Source organism: Galeopterus variegatus, unplaced genomic scaffold (genome assembly GCF_000696425.1).
Source record: "Galeopterus variegatus unplaced genomic scaffold, G_variegatus-3.0.2 Scaffold777, whole genome shotgun sequence".
NCBI lineage: Eukaryota > Metazoa > Chordata > Mammalia > Dermoptera > Cynocephalidae > Galeopterus > Galeopterus variegatus.
Window position 1 is genome coordinate 349,017 of NW_007726888.1, and position 27,510 is coordinate 376,526.

Below are 27,510 nucleotides of genomic sequence, written 5' to 3' on the forward strand. Positions count from 1 at the left end.
AGGGAGGGAGGGAGGGAGGGAGGAAGACTAATTTACAAATTCTGAAACAAAAAGGAATGAAAATTTTATGAAAAGCTGCATTAACACACTTCTGACAAATCTCCTAGATTTTATTTTCTGAGAGTCTACCTTCTCCTAACAAAATAATGGTATTCACAGCTGACCATGCTTGCTGCAGAGCTTTTGTTAAAAGTAGAAGAGTCTCAGTCATTAAAAGAAATCCGTATAAAAGTATTTTGAGCCATAGCAAAGATATAAAACTAAGAACACCAGAAATCAGAAGTTACTGTGTCCAACCGCACAAACATGGAAACACTCAAAATGTATCCAAGTATTTGACTAAACATATTCTTGTAATGCTATTAATGTTAAACAGACCTAAATGGTATTTTTAAAAGCAACACACATTTGCACAGTTAAATGGTTACTTCAAAGTCCCAAAGCCTAAGAATTTATATGGAGAAAGATCATTGAAGAATTTTCTTCCCCTGGTGAAATTTTCTTTCTGTGTTAACAAAATGGCCAAAGGACTTTTTAAAAAAGTTATCAAGAGCACATTCTGAAATCTTATTCAAAGAAGTTAAAACACCTACCACCCAACCCTCTAACTACCTGGTGTGCACATGAACTGTGCTGGGTGAAGGAAACAGCCTTATTGACAGTAGCAGTACAATGCAGTATTTCTGACCAATTAATAGTCTGACCTACTAATACATAAAGATAAAAAAAAGAAAACCACCCTGAGTGGACTTTGTGAGGTGTATATGAAAATCAAGTTTCCAGTAATCATTTTGTTTTTCACCAGTGGGAACCCTTTCGAGGTTTTAATGTCATGACGACATATCACCATCTTTCTTCAAGCACTTTCATACTACCTGGAGCACGAAGATGTTCCAGACTTGTGTACTTTCCCTGCAGGCCTGGAATTAGCCCTTTCTCCCCAGATTCTGTTTCCTTCTAAAGAAGAAGAATATATGGAAACCAAAATCTGGCTAGATGCCACCCAACTGGGCTTATCTGGTGTGTATAGAAAAACTATTCCCAGGTTCTCTCAGTTGACAGAGCCAGGGGCTATGTGTACAAATTTATACAAACACACATGCATGTGTGTATTAATACATTATATATATATATATATATATATATATGAAAAACCATTATTTCGTACTGATACCTCCAAGTTGAATCACATAGGATTCTTTCTAATTCCCTCCCATTTCATATCTGTAGTTCCCTTCTGCCTGGATCCCACTATCCTTAATACATTTACTTATCTGATCAGTCCTTCTGTATGTCCAATCTCCACACCACCGCTGTACGACACTCTTCTCACCCCACTCAGGTTGCGAGAGCCACTCTGGGAGACCACCACTCCCACCCATAAACATCCTTACCCTGCTCAGACTCCACCTCCTCATACTGGGCACTCTTCTGGGACTTTCTTCTCCCCTCCACTGTGGCTCTGACCCCCGCATGCTGCAGGGAGACCCTCCTCCTCCAACTTCCAAAACCAGCTTGCCCTCCTCTGCTGATAGCCTCCTCACTACACAGAGCACCCACACACTGCATCAGGCCATCCTCACACTCTGCACCCCATATAGGCATGTGTCCCTGCTCTGAGCTACCAGGGCTCCCCTGCCCTCCAGTCCCAAGACACCTACCTAGCTTGATCTCACCTAATAACTTGAAGTTTGAATGGTTCAGGAAGAGGAAAGTGAAGTGGAATGGGAACCATTTTACTTATTTTTAAATAGAATATATAAATTTACTAAATGGAATACATAAATTTTCATTAATTTATACTATTTTCAGCATTTCCTGTAAGCCTAAGAATGAGCAAAAAAAAGGGCTTCTTTATAAATTTATGTGGGAAATGATTTTTAAAAGTCCTTACAGTATTGAGCATCAATATTTTATTTCCCCTTTTCTATATAATATATACAGTCATGCATCACTTAATGACAGGGATACATCTGAGAAAAGCATCATTACACAATTCTGTCATTGTGGGAACATCACAGAGTGTACTTACACAGACCTAGATGGCATAGCCTTCTACACACCTAATCTATATGGGACAGCCTATGTCTCCTAGGCTCCAAACCTGTACAGCATGTTGCTGTACTAAATGCTGTAGGCAACTGTAACGCAATTTTAAGTATTTGTATGTCTAAGCATATCTACACATAGAAAAGATACAGTAAAAATACAAATGGTGAGTCAATGTGAAGGCCTAGGACATTACTGTGCACCACTATAGACTTTATATACACCGTGCACTCAGGCTACACTAAATCTGTAAAAAAAAGTCTTCCTTTCTTCAATAATAAATTAACCTTAGCTTAATAACATTTTTACTTTATAAACTTTTTAATTTTTTTAACTTTTTGAGTCTTTTGTAATAACACACAACTTAAAACACAAGCACGTTGTACAGCAGTACAAAAAATATTTTCTTTATTTCCTTATTCTATAAATTTTTAATTTTTTTTTTTTTTTTTTTTTTTTTTTTTTAAATTTTTTTTTTTTTTTTTTTTTAAATTTTTTTTTTTTTTTTTTTTTAAATTTTTTTTTTTTTTTTTTTTTAAATTTTTTTTTTTTTTTTTTTTTAAATTTTTTTTTTTTTTTTTTTTTAAATTTTTTTTTTTTTTTTTTTTTAAATTTTTTTTTTTTTTTTTTTTTAAATTTTTTTTTTTTTTTTTTTTTAAATTTTTTTTTTTTTTTTTTTTTAAATTTTTTTTTTTTTTTTTTTTTAAATTTTTTTTTTTTTTTTTTTTTAAATTTTTTTTTTTTTTTTTTTTTGGTCTTTTTCATGACCGGTAAGGGGAACGCAACCCTTGGTGGGGTGTCGCCCGCACCACGCTCAGCCAGTGAGCGCACCGGCCATCCCTATATAGGATCCGAACCGGCGGCGGGAGCGTCGCTGCACTCCCCGCACCACACTCTCCCGAGTGCGCCATGGGGTCTGCCCAAATTTTTAAATATTTTTAAATGTTGTACTTTATATTTTTTACTGTTTAAACTTTTTTGTTAAAAATTAAGACACAAGCACACACATTAGCCTCGGTCTACATAGGGTCGGGACATCAATATCATCATTTTCTACCTCCACGACTTGTCCCATTGGAAGGTCTTCAGGGATATTAACACACATGAAGTTGTCACCTCCTATAATAACAATGCCTTCTTCTGGAATACCTCCTGAAGGACCTGCCTGAGCCTGTTTTACAGTTAACTTTTTTTTAATAAGTAGAAGAAATACAATCGAAAATAATTATTTAAAGTATAGTGTAGTTAATACATAAACTGGGAACATAGTCATTTCTTATCATTACCAAGTATTATGTACTGTACATAATTGTATGTGCCAGACTGTTATATAACTGGCAGCACAGCAAGGTTATTTACACCAGCACCACCACAAACACATGAGTGATTCATTGTACTACGGCGTCATGAGGTGGTAGGAATTTTCAGCACCTTTATAAACTTATGGGCCCACCACCGTACATGCAGTCCATCATTAACCAAAACATCTTTATGTGGTGCATAACTGTATTTCTACTACTAAATGTTTATTGCTCAAATTCAGATATCAGAGGTCCCAGAAAAAAAATTTAAATCTGAGAAGAAAATTTATTTTGAGAGATCATTTTATGTAAGTGTTAACTCATTTAAAGTTATCTTAGTAGGTTTTGTTTTTGCAAGAAAATTTGTGAGCCACTGAGAAAGAAGCAAAATAATTAGAAAACATAAACATATATACCTAAAAGGTCCTCAGTTTACTCTTACCCTTGAGAAGATATTTTCCAGGGAGCTAGTTAAGGATCTCTTAGCTTTATTTTTCAGAATGTCAAGTTTGAACCTTCCACTGCTTGTTGCATTTTCTGGGATTGTACTATTTGAAATAGTCTAGAGAAAGAAAAACAGATACATTTTAATTTGGAAATACTCAATGTTAAATGAGGCTTTAAATACAAGCTTAAGACTAAGCCATTAAAAACACAAGAATTCTTCAGTAGCTCTATTAAGAAGTAATGATTTAGGTTCCACACTATGAACACAAAGATTGTAAGGAAAAAAGTTTAATTTTTAATATTGTAAGTAATATAGATGACAGAAATAAGATCTTTCCTTTATGCCTTTCCTTTCCACTTTATATATTCCTGCTGCATTTAACAAAAATTAAACTTGAGATGTCAATTTTTACTGCTATTATTTTGGTTAGTAACTATAACCATCTCTTTCCAAACTGCACATTTTATATCCAGGGAAAACACAGGAAATAAGTCTCAAAGAAGAAGGCATCTTCCAAATAATACTGGATTCTTCTAATGCCTCTGTTATAATACCATTTTATTTGTGAATGGGTCATTTATATTCTAGATCAAGTATTCACTGATAGTACAGCACTAAACTGCATGAGAATCTATGATGTGTCCACTACATTAGGCTCTCTATTTCATCACACTGAAGTAAGCAGCTACTACATACATTACACAGTCCTTACTGCCACAAAACTTTCAAGAGAGAAACTCTATAATATGCTTGGGGAGAGAATTACAACACAAAGCACAGATGTGTATCAAATACAAAAGCATGAAGATTGGTTGTGGGTCTGTGGTCAAGAAGAAAAGGATACACAAGATTCAGACAGGCAGGATAAAAGGGATGAGGACTTCCCCAGAACTGGGGATAGTTGGCAAAATCATAAAAATTACTGATGCAAGAAATATAGTCCCCACCAAGGAAAGAAAGGAAACGAGAGAAAACAATGGATATGGATGTGGGCTGGACTAGGCTTAGAGTACGTACAAAGGACTAAGATTGCTCATTATTCTAAGGCTTTCAGATGAATGACAAGACAAAAACAGGGACACCATATTGGCATTTAGCACAATGTCTAACATGTAGTAGCTGCTCAGTAAATACCAATTGAATAAATGGAAGGAAGAAAGGAAAGGAAAGAGGGGTAGAGGGAGAAACTTAACTACTATCAACATAAGGCATTTCTTAAAATTTCCTCCTCTATGATCTTTAGCGCCCTCTGTCACAAAGAAATGCTCGTCCCAAGTATATTTTTCTGACTTCAAATCAGTGCCAAAGCTCATGTCTTCCATATTTATCCTATCAACTCAAATTTCTCTATGAGCACCAAATCCATTTTTCTAACTGAATCGCAAACACATTTCCAAATTGAACTCTTACTTTTTATTCTCATCCCCTGCCCCACCCTAGTCTTCTTTCTGTATTTTCTAGCTCAGTTTCATCCAGTTTCCCCAAATCTGAAACCATGAAATCATTCCCAGCAACTCCCTCTCCTTCTTTTAAAGATCCATCCAGTCAGTCACCAAGTCCTAACAACGATCAATAGCTCTTCACTCAGTCTCCTCCTCACTTCTCCAGTGCTGAAGTTCTAGTTCGGCCTCTCTCCTGAGTCAAATACATTTTTCAAGACAGAATGACTCAACTTACTTATGTACTAGCACTACCTCTATCTTGTGCATGCTTACATCATTGCACCAATCACATCATATTTTTTAACTACGTGTTGGTTTCTCCTCCTAAACAGTTAGATGGCAGGAAAGGACTGTCGTTATTCACCATCATTGCCTACTACATAGCATGCACTTCATAAAGGTTTGTGCAATAATTAAATTACTCTTGCATATTGCATTACAAAATTCTCCTACTTAGAGGATTATCCCAGTTGTGACTTCAATCCTAATACTCTCAACCCCCTCACCTACCAACCTCCCCACAAATCTGCCATCAAAGGGACAGCAGAATTATCTCTTTCAAGTGCAAATCTCATCTTCTCACTCTCTTACTTGAAATCCCTCCATGACAAAGTCAGGCCTGCCACTTAAGGTCCCTCATCATCTTAACTCTGCCTGTCCTTCCAGCCTTGTTCCCCCACCACTCCCCAAGCACACCCTATAAACCAGTACCTACTTCCAAATGCTTGCATCGAGTTCATTCAGCCACACTACTACAGAACTTCATGCTCAATGTTCCTTTCTTAGAACACACTTCCTCAACTTCACTGATAGCAAGCTTTTTCTCCCCTAAATCAGCAATCTTCCCCCTCTCTTGAATTCTTTTTTTTTTTTTTTTTTTTTTCAGCTGTCCACTAAGGGGATCCAAGCTCTTGACCTTGGTGTGTTACAACAAGCTAACAACTGAGCTAACCGGCCACTCTCTTCAATTCTTTAAATCTTCCCTTACCCTTACTCTCCACTCCAGCTAAAAACAAAGACATAGCTACTTTTTTATATACATTCTTTTCAAAAGCCACTTACTGACTGTATTTATAGATCTATTTATCTGTTTGCATTCCCCTATCAAATATTTAAGCTCTTCTCTGAAGGGGACATCATTCATTCATCACTTTTTTGTCACCATTATCTCACAGCTTACCTGACAGAGGATTCTCAAGAAGTGCTTGTTCAAAGAGCAACTGAAGATATGTGTACTAATAATATGTGATTTGTTCTGAATACAGTGAAATGAAGACATTAACCTGACTTAGTATTATTAAGAAGTAAACATATCATGATCCCTTTCCATGCTGTTGCTGGTGGTCCTGCTTTATCTATATGCAGCTGGGATTAAATTCTAAACCGCATGCACAAAAACACCATCTTGTAGTTTGCAGCTAGAGTAGACATTTACATTTTACTGCTGCTTTGGTCCATGCTTTTCATCATGGGAGCTGTAGAAGCTTTTGATGAAATAAAATGTTCATACGAATTTGAAATAAAATAATAGATTAATGTAACTAAAAAAAAGTATGCTCATTCTAAATCATGAATTTTTATCGTTACTGCTTTTTTTAACCAAAAACCACAAATTTTTTTAAAACCATCATTATTTTATCTCAATGTGCCAGTGCCTGCTATAATTTTCTGTAAAGCTACTACAATGTTGAAAAAAAATTTCTTGTAGGACTACAGCCCTAAAGATGAGAGCACAAAGGAGAGAAACTCCCTTCATGCCTTCTGTGATATTTTAACTAAATACATCAACAAAAAAAAGTAGGTCAAGGAGAAATCTTTCTCACCGATGGGCCTTCCCCAATGTGCACGTGTGTCTTCTGCTTGGCCTCACACAATTGCCGCAGGTGTAAAATCACAAGTTCATTTTCTTCCTGGTCACTGACTGGCTTCATTTTCTGTTGAAAAGAAAAACCAAGAGGACACTATGGCAACACACCTTCTCTCCTATTTTATTCTCACTGGTTTTATCTCCCTGGCAGACAAACATTAATAAACCTGCACTCAGAAGCAGAAGGAACGACAGCATTCTAGTTCCACCGAATAGTACTATAGGACATATATCTTTAATTTCAGATAGAGGAATGAGAAAACAGGATCCAATTCTCATTGCTTATATCTTATTTATGAGAACTACAAATAATGTTACCCGAACTCGCTCAAAGATGTCAGCTTGTTCATTATCTGTCAGTGATGAGAGATGCCTCTGTATGACCAGCTTGGCTCTGGGAGGGTAGAGACCTAAGAAAAATGATGAGGGAAGGTGTTAAACAGAGTCTCGCAGCAGGGATTTAAGTGGACAGAATGCACGGCATTCACCCCTTCCACAGCAGGCTCTGAAAGTAAATCTTCTTATGGAAACGTGTTCCTGCCTACAACAAACCTTGGAACACTTGGAATCACTGAAACGATTAAAACTAGATGAAAAACCTCTCCACCAAAACCAACAGCCCCCTACAGTGATCCTGGAGTTAGGATTACTAAAAATGAATTTCTAAATGATACCAAGCACAACCAGAAACTACTTAATACAAGGGTACTCCAAACAGTTCATGGTGAAATTCGTAGCTTCTTTTAATTCTATTTTTCCATGAATTTTTTGAAGTACTCTCATATACTAACAAACTTGGCTACCCGAGAAACTCACAGGTGAATTAACATTATCCTAGGAACTGACATGGAAATACACACTAAATACTAGCCTTGGCCAAAAGCTCTAAGCTTACAACTTGACATTTAAAAAAAGAAAGAATAACCAATAATATTAAAAGGCAGGACTACAACTGAGACAGGGATCTCTCCCCCACATGCGGCTCCTGTTCTGTGGGAATAAGGATTCAATGATGGCATTAGTATATAATACACATTCGGTGTTATTATTTTACCTAGAAATTGTTCACTTCTTTGTATCATGATATTTGCAAATCCATCACATTCTTACACATAATTTATATTAAGTCCTTAGTTTTTTCCATGAAAACATTCGTTTTTATCATTTTTTAAAAAGAGAGAGAGTTTAATTCATATTTACAATAATTCAATTGTCCATCCATTTTTAAGAAACATTTTTCCATTACATAGTTAGGAGCCACTTATAGTATTGCTACTATATTTGGTTTATAAAGAGGATATCTAGCTATACAGAATATTTAATAAACATTATAGATACAGACTGGCATTTTAAAAGCATTTGTTATTATAAGGCCACCTTTCTCAGGTTACAGTTAAATACATTACATGATGTTAAGCTATAATTTGAATATTGTCCATGTATTCGTTATTTTTATTTACAAAGAGTAAGACAAAGTAACTGGCCAAGAATACTTTCTTACAATTTGCTAAGTTGCATTACAAAATATAAAAATAAACAGTGTGATAGTCTATAAGCAAACTGTACAGTTCTTTAACTGTTTTTATTTCTAAGACAGTAAGAGGTGACAGCTAATTGAAATAAGCTGATTTGATCCCATTTGAGCTACTTTTTTTCTATTAAGGAACTATCAATATCTCTGCAGATAGTATGGGAGAGAATCACTTTAAAATATACATTGTTTTTAAAAAACTGAAATCCTTTCATGACTGCCAGAATGCCTACAGTGCAGACATACTGTGGCCATTCTACCACTGGACCTGTGCTAAACCACTGTGCAGTATACAATGGGAAAAAGAAGACAAGTTTCTGAAACTTCTCAGCTCCACCTTTCTTTGTGCAACATACAGCAAAATTCTGTGAAAGTCTCTGTGATCACATACAGAAAACTAAAATTCATTTTGTTGGTATAATACTTATCATAGCTTATTATTTGCTAGAAAAGTCTCCTTAAGAGTCTCTTAGATAAATATTATGACATTGATTCACATGATTGTTTTTGCTTTGTTTTGTGTTGTTTATAACTGAAGTGACTAATTAACATGACTAAGAGGATAAAAGATGAATAAGAGAAAAGGAAAGATAAAAAAGGTAGTTACATTTATACGTACATTTGAGGCATATTTGCTGCCGGATCTTTTTCTATAAATATATATTTTTGCTTTATTTTTAATTACCCAAGTAATATAATAAGTTCTGTATTTTCAAAGTATTAAAACATTATAGATACAGTTAAGTTTACCTTTGATAAATGCTAGAATCGGTGGTCAAAACTGTCAGAGAAAAGATATTTGCGTATATTCAAACCACCTCCCCTAAAATATTTGTTGACTCCAGGGAAACAATGGTAAGTTTACACTGGAAAATCCCTCTGACCATCTGAGCCAGGTGACAAGGCCAACGTCACAAGTAATAAAACTAATCAGCATCATGAGCCCCATGATACGATGCACTGGGAAGGGTGAATCATCATCTCCACAGTGCTCCTGCCGGGGATGAGTGACCTCAGTCCAATCTTGGGAAGACACCAGACAGGCCGAATTGAGGGACATTCAGCAAAATGACTGAGCAGCACTCTTTGGGGATGTCATGGTCATGAGAGACAAGGAAAGGATGATGAAAAGTCGCATGCAGACTTCAGGAGACCAGGGAGAAATAACAACTACGTACAATGTGGGACCCTGACTGGGGTCCTGGAACCAAAAAAGCGTATAACTGAGAAAACTTGTGAAGATCAAATGAAGTGTTTAGCTTGGATGGCAGCCTTGTACCGATGTTAATTCTCTTTTCTGATCATTGCACCATGGCTGTATGAGATGTTAACAATGGGTGGCGGGGAGGAATATTTGGAAACTGCAACTTTTCTGTAAATCTAAAAGTAGACCAAAGTTGTTTAAAAAATAAATACATGGTATTATTCTATGTATTTTTCCAGATGTAGGATATGTATGCTGTATATGTTATTCAGAAAATTATTTTATCACTCAACAATATAATTTTAAGATGTATTCATGTCGACATACAGTTCAAATTCATTCTCATTTATTGCTTCATTGCATGAACATACTTCAATTATGCTACTGATTGACATTTAGGTTGTTTCCAATTTTCCATTATTTACAAATAATGCAACCTTGAAAATGTCAGTTTCTGCCCTAATATAAGAGTTTCTCTTATTGAGACATGGAACTTCTGGTTCACAGGGTATGTACAAGTTTAGATTAATAAGTTTATATTAATTGTCCCCAAAAAATGGCTATACCAATTTACATTCCCATCAATATTACAAAAAATGTATCAATATGCTTACAATTTTTCCAACAGTTAATCTGATGAGTATCTTACTGTATTTTATTTTCATTTCTCTGACATTGAGTGAGGTTTAGCATCGTCTCACTTTCATTATTGGACCTTTTACTTTCCTTTTCTGAGATGTATTTTTTGACATTCTCTGTGCAATTTCCTACTGGATTGTTTTATCTTTTTCTTATAAAGTTCTTACAAATTCTGGATACCAATCTGCTATCTCCTTGTTCGTTGTTTATCATTTAACTTCCAAAAAAGCAATTATTGTTACATAAACACTTTAAATTTTCATAAAGTCAAATGTGTCAACATCTTCTAACAGTTTTTGCATTTTTGCATCTTAAGAAAGCCCTCTTTTGTCAAGGAATGAGAATATTCTTTTTGTTTTCTTTTAATGATTTTAATGTTTTGTTAGTTTACACTAAAGACTTTGGTCCATCTAGAATATATTTTGAGTAGATTAGTGGGAGGAATCATTCCCCCTTCGGACAGCTAATTGAGCAATACAGACTTTCCTCCTACAGATTGAAAATGCTCCCTTTACCACACAGCAAAGAATGTTCCATTTTTGTCAATATTTTACAAGTTCGAAAATAATGTGCATTCTGTAAAATTATGATTATATATTTTAAATTCTGAATATTACATTAAAATAGTCCTTGATCACATAGTTGTATGGAGATTCAATAAATACTGCCGTCCATCACTGTTTATGCCTCATGCCTATGATTCTCCAATTTGCATTCACCATGACTAGACCATTCTCTGTTTTTTGCTAGAGTCTGCATCTTCCCATCTGTTATAACACCTATCACACACTGAATTGCATTTATTTGCTCACATGACTGTCTTCCATTCTAGACTGTGGAAGCTTTCCAGAGGCACAGTTCATGTCCCAATCATTTCTGTATAACCAGTTCCTAGCATGTTGCCTGGACCATAGTAGACACTTTACAAGTGTTCAAGTGTTTATTAAATTGCGTTTCTTTTTTTGTATCATAGTTTTCAAGCTTTTTGTTAGTAAGTGATAACGATAAGAAAGAGAAGTTGAGTCATAGGGTCACCTTTCCCTCATGTCATTCCCCTGCTCCTCAGAACACATTAAAAAAAAAAACTGCTTTATGATGTCCACTCTATTATCTCTGTCTTTCACAAATGTCCCTTAAAAGGCAAGCAAGTTTCATTACAGTTCTAAACTTTTAGAGAAAAGGAACACATCACAAAGCAAGAGGGGAAAAAAGAAGAATTAAAAGAATTAAATAAACAGTTGACATTCTGTAATGGTTTTGCCTCTATTCATTCATTCAACGAATATTTTGTCAGTTCCCACTGTGTACACAACAGAGTCTTAAGAACTGTGGGAAATACAAATCCCTCCCTTGAGTTTGCCTTCAGATGAAAAAACAAAATGAAAGAGATTGAGAGAGAAAGAAAGAGAAAAAAGTCAAGCACCTAGAAGAGACTGACAGCACACTCAAATTTGACTGGACACGAGAAATGATTCTTTGGGTTTTTGTTTCACATAGAAACAAAGAACTATTCAGTGACAGCAGGGACTTTCTCGTTTTCCAAATGCCAAAGCAAACTCCTCTCTTGCCAAGGCCAAGTTATACTGTACCTTCAATCCTTTCACAGAGCTTATGCAAAGAGTGCATAGGGCAGGCTTCACACAGCTTAATCTGGGTCTTGGCATTCTGCAAGGCAGCAGCCGTACTGAAAGCCTGTTTCAGAGTCAGCATTACCTCATCCACCTACAAGAAGAAACAAAATTCGAGTCTGTAAAAGTTTGCTTTCATGGTAACACATTAAAAACTCAACAGTAATGTGAGCCTTTATTGATGCTGATGAAATAATAAACATGGAATTTTGATGATTGCATATCTGGCAGACAAAATATTACATCTTGAAGATAGACCTTTCATACATTTATAATTGAAAGCTGGATGAATTAAGACCATTTTAATGTGTGTAATATAATACTGATCTGGTACTTGAATGCTATTTTCAAATACCAGTGAGGCCCATGCTATCACAGGCAGTTTAATTAGTTGGTCAGGTCTCTGTTTAACTAAATAGTTTATCAGATAAAGACTTCTTTGGAAGTTTTATTTGCAATATATAGGGAGCAACAAAATAGGTTCAACATTCACCCGTGTTAATACCTATCCTATTTACTGTATTCTTCTGGATCACTTTTAGTGTAAAAAGAAACAAAACATGTATTTTAGTGAAATTCTGGGGGAAAATGAGTTCAATTTAAATAATGGTAGGTAAAGTCTATGAACGTTGCTCATCTTATCTCTGTAGCTTCAGATTTATCATTGCTCCGCTTCTGATTTGTGACACTGAGAAGTCCTGGCATCATAGTGTCTAATAAGCTGGGTCTAACCATTAGGCAATCAGCTTGCAAACTGTCAGCTAATTTCTTTCTTTCTTCCACTGATCCAGTCAAGAAGTTTGAATCTAGCCTCTAGTTTTCCTCATTGCGTCTTTGAAACCAACTAACAACTCACCCTCACGTGTGGTTAAACCAACTTCAGGTTGTATCTTCTTTTCTGTAACACAATCGCCAACGTAGTGTAAGTTTTCCCACACTCTGCAGAACTTAGATCAAATTCTAAAACCTGCGTGGCAGAGCTACTGGGTACTAAGGACCTCATCCGAACTAGCTTTGATATTCAAAACCATTTACCATGCTTGGTAAACCATTTCTTTTCTCTCTTTTTCCCCTTTCCCTACAGCTGCTTTAAGAATATATTATTATTTAAAGGATTTAATCTATTTCTGCATTCGATTGTTTGAGGAACCTGGAATAAAAAGAAGCTTTATTCTTCTAATATTACTGGCAGAAGAGATCAAACATTAAGCAGTCATCCATTATTCAGTTGTTTTCATTATATTATCAATTAAAACGGCATGAATAATTTTACATCACTTCATGATTAAAAATGAATTATGCATAAAATATTTTATTCTGTAATTACAAAATAATGATTGCTATTTATTGGAAATAAAAGCAATACATTTTAATGCCTTTGTTTTGTTTTGATTGATTTTGCCTTGTTATATGTTCAAAAGCAGCTTTAATTATTTACGCAGATGTTAATTTATTTCTATTTTCTTGTTTCTCTTTTATTTAAGACACTGAAGGAATTATTAATCTGGTTAGTAATATAAATAGCTTTTATACAGGTTACTTGTTACTTAACAACACCGCCTTGTAAAAGACTTCCAGTAGATATCGAACTTTGGTATTTTCTTCTCTATTTTGAGATGAAACAAGCGGTTGTTTCAATGCTGTATGAAATTTGGCTACCAACTTCTCCCAGCCACAAATATTACTCAAACCTTTATATGCCTTCTAAAATTTTAAGTGTTTTATTTTCTAAAATCCACCACATTTTCCAGCTGACCTATAAGTTCTATCCTGGGATCAGTGCAACTAAAAGTTCAAATTAGCGTACTATGAATAACTTAATTACTTTACTCTAGATACAACAACAGCAAAATCATCGGTCATGTCAAAAGGTTAAAAGCAAAGGAATGGGCAAAGATAAATCAGTCATATGCAACCAAAAAGAAAGTGAGGATTCTTGCCATTACCATCAGGCAAAATTAAATTCCCAGTGAAAAGCATGACATGGGAAAAAGACCAATTTATTATATTAAGGGGAAATCCGTAGTAACAATAATGCTCATAAACATTTACATACCAAACTTGGGTATTTATAGCATTTTAGAATAAGTCTAAGAATCAGAGAACATTTAAGGACTTCAAAATATTATGTAGCCTCATTCTCTGGAAAAATTTAAATTTTCAAACTATCCAGTAGAGAACAGCAACAATTCTGTTTTAACAGTTAACATGAAGGCAGTGGTGTAGTTCCGTGGCTAATGGATCACCCACATATCGAAGTGTTTTCCACATTTTTAGATTTTAAGCTCACTTATCACATTACGCTGTATGTGAATTCTCACATGACTGCTTATATGCTTAGAGCCATGTCCTATACTTCTCGTTCCTAGGCTAACGTGTGCAAATTACTTCTGTTTTTCTTCAAATGAGGAACTTTTCATAGAGTATTGTTCTTCTCTGAAACATCTGCAACTTTTCCTCATTATTAAATGCTGATTCCCAAACCTAAACTTGTTTCTTTACCTGCCATCCTCCCCACTTTGCTTGATTCTTGTCAGAAATTTATGTTTACAAGTATAATCAACACCAGACGTAAGAGAAAAATAACTTCCTAGTCTTTGTACCCCATTGCTCTATCAATATGCTAATATTTCATTTCTAATGAAATACCATTTTATTTCATTAACTATTAATCCCATACAATTCTGGGTCTTGGATAGCCAAGGGCTTTTTGTTTGTTTGTTTGTTTATACTCTCCCTGAATACTTTGACTGTGTCATTGGAATTTGCTTGTGTGTGTGTGTGTGTGTCTGCGCGCGCGTGTGTGTGTGTATAAATAACAGTGACTTGAGCTTTTTTTCACACTCTTTAAACCAATTTTAAAGAAAACACTTCTGAAGAAACTATATTTTCTACAAAGCTCAAGGGTTCGTTAAACAAGATTAAGCTACCTGCCTACAGCTATTTTTAAAAAGGAAGAAAGGTAGGAAGGAGAGTAGTGAGCATCTAAACTTCCAGCCTAACACTTCAGGGCCCATCAGAACACTATACTGTTTACAAATTCATAACAAAAGAAAATGTTAATTGTGGGTTCTCAAAGAAGATAAGTCAACATTCATGGTTTTGCAATACTTTGTCTTACACAATTGCCAAGCCATATCAATCATAACACTGCGTAGACTGACAATATTTAACTGAGTATTTTGTTTTATTCTATATGTCAGCTGCTTGAGCCATCCCCTATTATGCAGGAAATCTTCACTTTAATTTTTCTTTAAGCTCACAGTTCTGATGCCTCACTATTCAGCTAAGATGCTTACTGATAAAATTAAAGAGATTTTTGTTAAAAATAAAAGTAAAAGAATAATGATGCCAAAACTCAGATTCTGATACTGCTTCAAGCAATAGGAAAGCATTCGCAGCCAATACAGTCTGTTGCCCTTGTCACAGAGCATTCTGGGTGGTAAAATGCAACATGTCCCCAGACTTTCAACTGTGATCCCATCCCCAAAACTCATTTGACATGCATAAGGAAAGAATGAAAATGCTAAAAACTAAAACCAAAACAAAACCTGTTAAAGATATTAGAAATAAGAAGGTTTTCCATTTACTGCAAGTTATCTAGTGATCCAAGATTAAGCAGCACCTAGAAAATGACTGCCTGAAGTTAAGAGTAATGCATTCATTCAATTACTTGAAATGCAAAAATATCAAGCACCTGCCATTCGAGAAACCCCAAGATACAACATGAATAAGCAATGGTGCTAATTTTGTGAAATTAACAATCTAGTGGAGCAGATGGTTATGTAAACAAATAAATGAGTATAGGGATTGGCAGAGACTGTTAGAGACCTCTGCACAAAGTATAGTAAGAGCACAGACAATATAGCAACTAAAGGAATCAATTCCTGAAGGGAAAAAAGTCAGAAAAGGCTTCAGTAGGATGTGATATTTCAGCTGGGTTCTGAAAAATATGTAATAGAAAAGGGGAAGGGTATTCAGGTTAGTTGAGCAAGGCAAGTCCTACTTTACTTCCAATGAAGCAGTAAGAGAGGGTAAAAATAGGTAACTAAAGCACTGCACAATCTCTTTGTTTAGTAGAAGGGTGGACTCTTGAGGCTGCCATAGCCCCCTCCCCAAGCCTGACAGTGTAAAAGGCAGCAAGCCCTGGTTCTGGCCTCCTCTACAAGGCAGATTCCTCGCTCCAAACAGTGAACAGTGACCTCTGAGCTTCCCCTGCACTTCTGTGAGCCACAAGGGGCCTTCACAGAGCTGCAGCCATTCACTCAAATCCTTGATCTCATGTGTGTCCCACACACTAATCATTTGCTGGTTTCAGTAACAAACCAAAATAAAAGCAACATCACACCAATCATCCAACCAGCCTTTGTGGTCTGGCCTAGAAAACAGCTTGTGACATGGAACACGTGCTAAGACACAGTCATAAAAGAGCTTAACATTGCAGTCTATGTGAGAAATAACAAGAGATGAGGCTGGAGAATGAAGAAGGCCCAGCTGAATGCTAAACAGTCGCGATTTCATCCCTTAACAATGAGGCATAAACGGCTCCAGTGAGGAAACTGGGTGAGAAATGAAACCATAGCACAATGCAGAAAATGAACAGATGACAGATTAAACCCATGGCAAGAAGACTAGGTAGGACACTAATACGAGAATCCAAGTAAAGAACATGAATGCCCAGAATCAGGCAGCAAAGAAGAAAAGGAGAGATGGATAAAAGAGACATTTCTGTCTTCAAGTCAATAGGATTTGGTGAACAACTGGATATAGAAGGTGAAAGAGAATGCATGAGGGTTTCTAAATAGGGAAATCGGGTAAATGACGATGCCAAAATAAAACAATATGAGATATATGATAGGTTTGGGAAAGGTAGGAGAGTAAGGGATCTAGAACACGGTAGAAGGATCAGCCTTAGACAGGAGGAGGGACAGAGAGAGACAGAGAGGTGTGAGTGGGTAGGGATGGGCGAGGAGTGAGGCACGGGTGGCAGAGTATCCTAGACTATCCCTCTCTACCAAACTCTTCACAGGTTGGCATTTTCCAGTGTCGTGCCATCAGTTTTCTTTATCTTTCTTTCTCTTTCTCCCCCTTGGGTGTTCATCCACCCCCATGCCTTCTGCTATCATTTAAATAATGACAACTCTCAAATTTCTATCTCAAATCCTAAAGTGAACCTATTTAGCAGTGGTTACCTGGATATCAATATGAGGCTATTTCATAGATGTGGTTAATTATCTAGAGGAAGAACAAACCTCAAATGGAGCTCTCTAGAATAAAACACTGTCAGTGATGGGAGTTTTATATCTCCTAGAGAAAAAAGTGGAGACCCAGAGGACACTAGTGAAAAAGTGCCTTTGTGCCAATTCACCTCCACTTCTTCACTATTCCTGACCTCAGTGTCCACACTGGGAATGTGGAAGGCAGAAGTCAAGCAAAGATGATTGTAATATGCACCAAGGAAACGAGGACAATGCTGTCTGGCTTATTTGTACATGTCTAAGTTGTATGTGTTTCCCTGGGAGAAATGCTGGTGGGAAGATTATATGTCTAAGAAAACATTTTTCTGTAAACTCTTCAAAGACTGGTGATGTATATATCTGAAGGTCTGTGTTAAAATTGTTAGGGTAGATAGAACAGGTAGAAAAATAAGTAAAAACTTTGAGGGGTAAAAAATCAACTACTTCTTAATCACTCAGATATATCTTTAAGTCTGCCTTACCTACTTCTTGTAGAACGTCAATTGCTCCCATAACAGAGGGGCAGGGGAGAGGGGTGCCAGAGAGAATAATTGACTTTTAAGTTCCAAGGAAAGGAAATAAAAATTAAAATAAGACCACAAAGAATATTTTTAAAATGAGGACAGGTGCTAAAGAAATAAAGAAAACAATAAAAAATAAACAGTTCTCTACTCTGTCGATATAAGCAAACTCTGAGATGTTACAGCAATTAAGAAAATAAGTCAATGGCCTTCCTTATCTTCTTAGATGAGGAACAGAAAAAGTAACAGCTTTTCTCCTATTACATTGTAGTAGTCTTTCCTACCTTATAAAAATACTCACGGTAACATGACTAGGGTTGTTAAACCCAAGAAAGTAGGTAGGCTTAAAAATTACAAGGCAATTTGTTTTTATTTTTTCTACTGTTGTGCTGCTTTAAGGGGTGTAAACATATTTCTAGATGCCCTCAACTTTCTTGCTGATAGCATTTTGCAAGGTTTGGGTTCATAAAAGATCAGTCTTCCGTTAGGCAGGTGTGTCAGCAGGAGCAGGAGGACAGCACTGACACCACTTACCAGAGATTCGCTGGCACACTGGAACACATAGCAAATATACTGGCTCAGCCCAGACTCTGGAGACTCCCGACAGATAAAGCCAAAGTGATCAACGTGCTTTATACCCTAGATGGGGGGAAAGAAGCACAGTACAGGATTCATGGGAATACATCCTTTTAATCAACAATATGGAAATCAACATCGGTTCTATGGTTTCACAGTTCCATGAATTTCTTCTTTACAGCAATATGATATGTGGCATAACGTCACAGCACACTTACACGATGGCCTGTTGATACAAAAAATAAAGGGTGAGACTAATTCAGATTTTTTTGTTTCTGATAAACACTTAGTGACTCAGGGCCACAGGAGGAAAAATATTGAGGGCACGACCCAGTGTATCTTGTAATCAAACTGCTACTCCATGTTTGCAAGTAATGGAGTTTTCAATCTACTGTCTTCTTAGAATGACGGTCTGATGATTCATCATAAACCTTGTTCTTGTCTAATGAGGCTAAGAAACTGAGAAAAACTACATCTGATAATACTTGAATTAAATGGCACGCAATTTCCTAAAATATGCATAAAAATAATAGATATTTGTCTCTTTATAGACACTCAAGCAGCCAAACTTAAAAGACTGATATATTAAAGAAATTATTTCAGGTGCCAACTATCCACTTTCACAAATCACTGTACTTCCTGGACCCAAGCTAAATAACCTCAGCTATATGAGGGGTTTTCAAAAACTTCGTGGAATGATTCATATTATCGTTTAATTCTGTTTCTCCACTAACTTTTTGAAGTGCCCTCATATTTAATAAAAAATTCAGAGTCATCTGTGAATGACTTTCATTCAATCTGAATACATACATACCAATAAAGAGAAAATACCTTATTATTTTAATAGCAAGCAAACTACTTTGAAAAGCCAGGTAGTCAAAAAATTTAAAGTTGTCCTGAAATCGTCTAAATCCAAGTGAAAAGAAAACAGGCTTTGGATTCAGGCAGATTTGTGATTAAATCTTGGTTCAACTAATCTACAAAGTATGAGATATTATGCTGGGTTGCTAATAATTATCTCTGAAATTCCATTTCTCATTGTAAAATAGTAGTAACAGCACCTATTGTCAGAGATGTTTGAGATTTAGGACTAAGAAATATCTATTATAGTTCCCGGAATGCTTGATAAATGGTAACCATTATTCTCATTAAAATAAACTCAATCTATCCAATAGACATAGAAAAAGAAAATTAATTCTGGTAAAAAGAAAATATCAGTAAGGAAGACTAAGGTTGCAATTCATGAGGTGAAAATAAGCTCAACTTAGTACACAACTCATTAGTGATTAAATAATACCTTTTACTAGCTTAGTACTAAATGGAGAAAATTCATAGGACCTCATTAGCTCAGTGAGTCTTCAGGCAGTAGCAATGTCTCCAGTAAAGAAAACTACTCCCTTATTTCCCACGCTTGCCAGGAAAACAGTCCTACAGATTTTGAAGAAAGAAACGTTTGTAGGTGTTCAGTATTAAAAGCAGATCTGTTCCTGAATACAGCCACAGTATATCAGTTCAATTCTATGGAAAGTAGTAATAAGAACAGGGCCAGTCAGAGAGGAACAGATGGTTAACCTGACAATAATTCTGATGAAGCCTTTCCACAAATTTCCCTCATGCTTTTGTGTAATCCTTCTCCCAAACCAGAATATAAGAATACAAAGCTTGCCTTTAACAAAAATAAAAAGGAGAAGCAAAAGAAATATTTGAACTTCCTTTTATTATATATTTGGACTTCCCATTATTATATGTTTGGTTTGACTGGTTCTTTTTTTTTCTTTCTATTTTTTCCTTTGGATGTTCAATGAGCAATGCTAGTTTCCTGACTAGGCTATGAGAGGCACAGCTTTTGAGGATGCCTCTTGGTGCTCTAGTGGGGTAGGGACTACATTGGGTTTATATACCACTTTCTCTCCACTGCTTGGCACAAGCTTCAACAGGGAGAAAATGCTCATTCATTCAACATTTATTGAACACCTATTAAGCTTTATCTTACTACATCTGATTCTGCTGTCCTGCAGAGTAAGACACTTGCCCCCATAGAGCTTATGATCTTGCAGGGATCCCCAGTAAACAGGTAATTATAAGAATGCTTCATAAATACTTCTTCAGTTAAAGTAAATAATCTTTTTACCAGATTTTTATGTCCGTTAGACAGGAATTTAGAAATTTGCAATAAATTCTTCCTATATTCAGATGCTGCCACTCTCTAAGTTATTAGAGTAGAAATTTCTTACCTATGCAACATAATTTTACATCTCCACGTAGTAGAAAAATATTAAAACCAATTATTAGAAGTGATCGAGTAGCTAATTGAGAGGTTGTTGAATGTTCCCTACACAAAGAAGTGACAAATGTTTGATGTGATGAATATGCTAAATACCCTGATATGATCATTGCACAGTATATTGCACCCAAATATCACATTGTACTCCATAAATATATACAATAAATATGAGTCAGTTAAGAAAAAATAAAAAGAAAAACAATTTTCCAGAAACAGCAGTAGATTAGAGGTTACTAGAAACCAGGGGGGAGGAATAATAAATTACTGCTTATTGGATACGAAGTTTATGTTTCAGACGATACAAAAGTTTTGGAAATAGAGATAGTAGTTACACAGCATTGTTAATGTAATTAATTCCATGCAACTTTATGTTTAAAAATGCTTAAAATGGTAACCCTTATGTTACATATGTTTTACTACAATAAAAAAAATGGAAAATAAAACGTTAGAAGTGGAACTGTATTGGCAGAGGCTGAGGCAAACAATTAACAAAATGTACAAAAACTCTCCTGTCATCTTCAAAGGGAAGACTGTCTGAATATCATACCAACAGCAATGCTAACTCCAAAATTAAAAAGAAAGAAAGAAAAGAAAAAATAAGAGGTAGTCATGATTTTTCAACATTAAAATACAGGTAGGTGGGACCTTGGCAAAACCCAACTACCAAAGGTACAATTAGCTACTGGGCTAGAAAAGGAGTTAATTCTCAATTCCAGGGATCTCCTCAGAGGGGCCTTGCATTTTTAACCTTCCCACATTTAGATTTAGATACTCCCTCTATTCTGAAATCTTCAAAAATTCCTTCTATGATTACAATATATTTAGGTAACTCTAACTTTGGGATAGATATTATAAATTATTGCTATGGTCCTTAGGACGCTACTTTATGCCTAATATCATAATCTTGTACACATTTAGCTGTATCACTTAAAAATCACTTAAATATATAGTTTGTGAATTAAAAATAAATCAAAGAAGAAAAATAACAAAACATTCTTTTCAAAATTTAGCACTTATATTAACATAAGTTGAAAACACTAGTTCCCCTTTTACTACCTACTGTGGGATAAAGAGCAGACATGACTCAATTACACCTGTAAGTCCCACTGCCCAAGGTTCTGAGGAATGCTAACTGTGAAGGTGTTTTCAAAAGAGCTCACCACCACAGAAATTCCATCATGGGAAGGAATTGATGAAGTAACATTATGAAAAGAAAGAGGTAACTAAAATAAAGATACTGAGGGTTCTGGACATGATTTTGTTACTGGCATAGGCACAAATACATCAGCACTCAGTTTAAGACAAATTATCTTTAAAAATATAAAAATTTTAAAGAAAACATATAACATTTGAAGGAGTTATTTTGTGCTTAACTTTTAAACCAGATTTAATTGGTTTATTCAAATACTATGATATACTTTGATACATACCTGAGAACAAGAGGAGATATCTTTGAAATTCTTTTCTAGCACAACTGATTTAGTGTCTGGACTGATAAGGTTAATCTCAAATCGCCCAACCTGAAAAATAAAAGGCATTCCAATTAATTTCTCACAAGGACCTAACATCTTACTTTACAATTAAATATTCAACTAAAAATATGGATTCAAATGCTATATACCTATTTCACATATGCCCCAACATCCAATCCAACCCACATTTTAAGTCCAAATATCAGCTCAAAACATTTCTTCCTGTTGTCAAAAAATCATGAAAGTTAAGTTGGTCTTAAATTATAAGTTATAAAAACAATTTTTTTCAAATTAGAAACAATTGTTTTTTCAAAACATATGCAACCTTTCCTCACTTCATGATTTCTAAAAATACCAATTATTAAAGTTGTAATAATGCTTCCAAATGTTTAACAAAATGACACATTTGTAATTGGACTGATAAGTTAAAATTTTTGAAAATGAACAACTATTCATAAAAATTAAGAACAAGGACCATGACTAGCTAAGAAAAAACAAATCTGATAGCCCCAAAGTAAGGGAAAACTCAGTTAACATATCACCAAAAAGAAAAAAAAAAAGATTAGAGACACTTTAATTACATGCCTAGAGTTAATGAAACGAGAAATAAAAAAAACCATGAACTTCTGATAAAGCAAATATTACACCCTGGGACTGTTTACCAAAGTAAACTGTGGAATTTCCTCCTCAGGGGTTCTTCAAAACAGGATAAAAGAACAGTCCACTCATTTCTTTTCAAGAAAACTCAAATCTTACAAGCTGATAAAGAATTGAAGATCCTCTACAGGACACTGTTATGAATTAAGTTCTTTTAAGTGAAACTGAACATTTTCTATACCTTGTGTAACATTCAAAAGTTATTTTTAGAATTAAGAATTACCTTTTACGCCAATACTGTAACTTGCATCAAGTTATTTTAACAATTGATCCATTAAGTTATCAGGCCGACGGTGTTTTTCTAACCTTCCCTTTTGTATGACAGAATAAGTTGGTACGTTCTCATCTGAACATATTAAGTCTCCACTTTCCTTTCTTTCTCTCTATAAAAACCCCCGTTTTCTCCATGCCAAATCACTCTCCCAGATTCACATCTTTAAGTCCTCTATAAGATTGGCTTTACGCAGTTACTCTTTTTAAAAAATTGATTTAAGAATCCACCCAAGGCAAATGCTAGTGACCGATAATGAGAGTAACCTTCTATTTACCTTCTTCCCACCAGGTTTCTCTGATGCTCCATTAATTTCTTCTCCCTACTCTTCCTTCCCTATTCCCTTCTTTCTTAAAATCCACGCTCCACGTCTGCCCCTCGCCCCTTCTCCACCTTCCTGTGCTCTTTCTCCACCTGCCTTAACTGCTTTGAGGGGGAAACAAATAAAAGTCCGACTATTCGCTACGTAGAAGTGGCCCCTGGGGGCCGGCAGAGTGAGGGACTGGGAGGAGGCGGGCGCCCGGCCACTTCTGCCCCGCGACCTCTGCTCGGGCACCCCGCGACCTCTGCTCGGGCACCCCGCGACCTCTGCTCGGGTACCCCGCGACCTCCGCTGGGGCGCCCCGAGACCTCTGTTGGGGCGCCCCCTGACCTCTGCTGGGGAGCCCCGCGACCTCTGCTGCGGTGCCCCCTGACTTCTGCTGGGGCACCCCGCGACGTCTGCTGGAGCACACCATGACCTCTGCTGGGGCACCCCGTGACCTCTGCTGGGGCACCCCGCGACCCCTGCTAGAGCACCCCGACCTCTGCTGGGGCGCCCTGCGACCCCTGCTGGAGCACCCCGACCTCTGCTGGGGCACCCCGTGACCTCTGCTGGGGCACCCCGCGACCCCTGCTAGAGCACCCCGACCTCTGCTGGGGCGCCCTGCGACCCCTGCTGGAGCACCCCGACCTCTGCTGGGGCACCCCGTGACCTCTGCTGGGGCACCCCGCGACCTCTGCTGGGGCGCCCCTTGACCTCTGCTGGGGCGCCCTGCGACCCCTGCTGGAGCACCCCGACCTCTGCTGGGGCACCCCGTGACCTCTGCTGGGGAACCCCACTTGCCCTGCCCGGCAGTACCTGAAAGAGCATCGTTCTGTTCTTCTCGGAATCGGACGGCTGGACGTGACTGGGCGCGCTCGCGTGTCTCCTTCGCGGCTGGGATTTTTGGCTGCTGTCGTGAACTTTCCTTTGCAGGACTCCGGTGACGCTGCTGCACCGAGAGCGAAACTCCTGCTGCTCATCAAAGACAGAATCTTCCAAAATCCGCTCAGGGAAGCAAACTCGAGAGCTGGACGGAGCCAGCACAGGCTGGCTGGCGACGGAGGGTAAGCCAGGGGGGGTGCTGTTGACTCCCTCCGCCTCCTCCGGCAGGCTGTCACCAGGGGACCCGGGCACCTCAGCCTCAAAGACCATCAGGTCCTCGCTGGGATCCGCACCGCGCTGCTCGCCCTGGATCTTCAGGCGCTGCTGTTCGTGCAGGCTGAACTTTTCTATGCAGTCGTCGATGAGGCTGGACGGGGCCTTCTTGTGGGTCACTGTCACCTTTCCGCAGTACAAGACTTCGAACTTCTGAGAGTTGTAAAAGGCATCCTCATTATCTTTGCAGGGTTTGGTGTCCTCTTTCATGGCAGCTTTAGATAACTGCCTTATGCGGCTGATAACATCAGGAACCTGGGAAAAAATATCAAATCCTCAGTTTAGTTAAGTATTTTCAGATCATTTACGTTTACCAAGACCTGTTGTTATTACATGGAATGTATTTTCATCCCAAATGATAGAGTATATAAAGTAATAGACCCTACACAACAGAAAATAAACTTAAATATCTTGTCGGACATAAATGACTTCAAGGTAAAATTGAAATTTAATGAAAATTAATTAATTAAAATTTAATGGCAGTATTAGAGTTTCCCATTTAAAATGTTTCAAAAAAACAAAACCATGAGACTATATAGGCCCCTAGAAACTTTTAATAAATCATATCTTTTGATTATTTTTAAAAGTCATTATGAGCCTCAACTAAAAGGAAGCAAAGTTCCAACAATGAGGATAAAATAAGCTTTCTGGATGAAAAAAATCAAAACCCAGACATCTCTCATCATCATTAGCCATAAGGGAAAATGCAAACTAAAACCACAATAAGATACCACTACACACCTATCAGAATGGCTGACATCAAAAAAGACCAACTGCCAGCAAGGACCTGGAGCAACTGTGACTCTCCTACCTTGTATGTGGAAAGGTAAAATGACACGACCACGCTAGAAAATTGTTTGCAAGTACAGACCTATCTCACGACCCAGTCATTTCACTCCTAGAGGTTTATTTTAAGACTGGGAAACATGTCCACACAAAGGCTTGTAGACAAAAATTCATACCAACTTTAGTCACAATGCTCCAAAAGTAGAGACAACCCAAATGTCCACCAACAAGTAAACAGATAAACAAAATGTGGTACATGCATACAGGGGAATACTGCTCATCATCTCTCACCTGGTTTACTACTACAGCCTTTGAACTGGTTTCCCTTGCCCCCTTCAATCTACTCTCAAAAGCCAAATTGATCCTTTTTAAACTTAAGTCTTGTTACTTTAGGGAATCAAAACATGCCAGCTCAAAATAAGTCACATTGGCATATTGATTATTTTGAGTTAACAGCTCTTGAAATACAGCAGACGCAAGAAAGGCACTCTCTCCTTCCTTTATTCTTCCTGAAAGCAGGAGATAGAACTCCCAAGTGAAAGGTGCACTCCCTGTACCAGGAGAAAGGAATTCAGTCTTGTCACCAGAGACAGGAGTCAAGGCCAACAGAAACCTGAGGAATGGACTTTGTTAAACTAACCCTATCTTCCCAGTCACTTTTCCACAATTAACTGTCCAAGCCCAAACTCCTTTGTCTTGTCACATTTACACAATTTATTACTCTTTGTCCAACCTAGTATATAAGCGTTCAGCCCTGTAATATTGTGAAATTTATGTTTGGTCTTCATCCCTGATTCCTGGTATACAACTCCTAAAATCCTTGGACTCTTCAAAGTGGCAAGTGTCTTTTTGTATGCTAATGAGTTGACTGATGGCTGGCAGCCCATAGGCAGCTTCAGGATGAGAGCTGGTCACAAGAAAGACCAAAACTTTACAAAAGGGTTGGGACTTTCAGCCCAATCCCCCAGCTTGTGGGGAAGGGAGAGGGGTTGAAGGTTAGTTGATCACTGATGGCCAGTGATGTAATCAGTCATGCCTATGTAATGAAGCCTCCATAACAACCAAAAGGACAGGGCTTGGGGAATTTCTAGATAGCTGAACACATGGAGGTTCCTGGAGGGTGTCTCACTCAGAAAGGGCATGAAAGCTCCATGCCTTTTCTCCCATACCTTGCCTTATGCATCTCTCCTTCTGTGTCTTTTCTAATATCCTTTACAATAAACATAAGTGTTTCCCTGGGTTCTATGAGCCATTCTGGCAAATCAGTAGAACCCAAAGAGGAGGTTGTGGGAACCCCAATTTATAGCTGATAGGTCAGAAGCACAGATAAAACAACCTGGGGTTTGCAACTGGCATTGGAAGTGGAGGGCAGCATTGTGGGACTGAGCCCTCAGCTTGTGGAATTTGATGCTGTCTCCAGGTATATAGTGTCAAAGTTGCATGGTGTCAGTGTCTGCGGCTGGAACTGACATGAGACAGATTAATAGGGGAATTCTCCCTATGACTTCAGATGGTCAACCTGGATTTTAATCTTTTCATCCTCACCTCATCATTTCCTCTGACCTTATCTCCTACTACCTTCCCTTCTCACCCACTCCGCTTCAGCCACCCTGGTCTCCTTGCTGTTCCTTCAACATGCTAGACATGTTCCTCCCTGGTGGTCTCTGCCCCAGATATCTGCATGGCCCACTCTCTCACCTCATCTAAATCTATGCTCTAGTGTCACTTTGTGAGGTAGCACCCCAACTTGTTTCCCACCCCAATGTGCATGGGCACGTGCGTGCACACACACACACACACACACACACACTCACACCCAGTGTTCCTCTGGATTTTTCCCTGCTTTATTTCTCTGCATAGCGCTTACTACCCTTCATTTAATTTATTATGTAACCTAGAATGTAATTTCCAGGAGGGTAGTGATTCCTCCCTCTCTCTCTCTCTCTCTCTCTCTCTCTCTCTCTCTCTCTCTCTCTCTCTCTCTCTTTTCCCCCCATTTCTTTTTTCTTTCTGTATCCCCAGAGCCTAGAATAATTCCTGGTACACAGTAGGTTCTTGATATCTGTACTGGCCACCAAAAAACTTTTTCAGTTATTTTTATCTCCGAAAAAAAGGGAAGATCATCTTATTCTCAGGGT

At 37.3% G+C, this 27,510-nt stretch overlaps 1 protein-coding gene across 1 annotated transcript in view; it reads right to left on the reverse strand.

Annotated features, from left to right (window-relative positions):
* Positions 1-3,037: 3,037 nt before the first annotated feature.
* The window catches only part of LOC103590190 (TBC1 domain family member 4-like), a 137,162-nt gene continuing 112,689 nt past the window's right edge, over positions 3,038-27,510 (reverse strand). The window contains exons 2-9 of the mRNA XM_008572377.1: positions 24,248-24,841; positions 22,158-22,247; positions 18,306-18,506; positions 12,071-12,203; positions 7,426-7,517; positions 7,064-7,174; positions 3,793-3,912; positions 3,038-3,235 (exon numbers count right to left, since the gene is read on the reverse strand). Coding sequence (XP_008570599.1) covers positions 3,038-3,235; positions 3,793-3,912; positions 7,064-7,174; positions 7,426-7,517; positions 12,071-12,203; positions 18,306-18,506; positions 22,158-22,247; positions 24,248-24,841 — 1,539 coding nt within the window. The remainder of the gene's footprint in view (positions 3,236-3,792; positions 3,913-7,063; positions 7,175-7,425; positions 7,518-12,070; positions 12,204-18,305; positions 18,507-22,157; positions 22,248-24,247; positions 24,842-27,510) is intronic.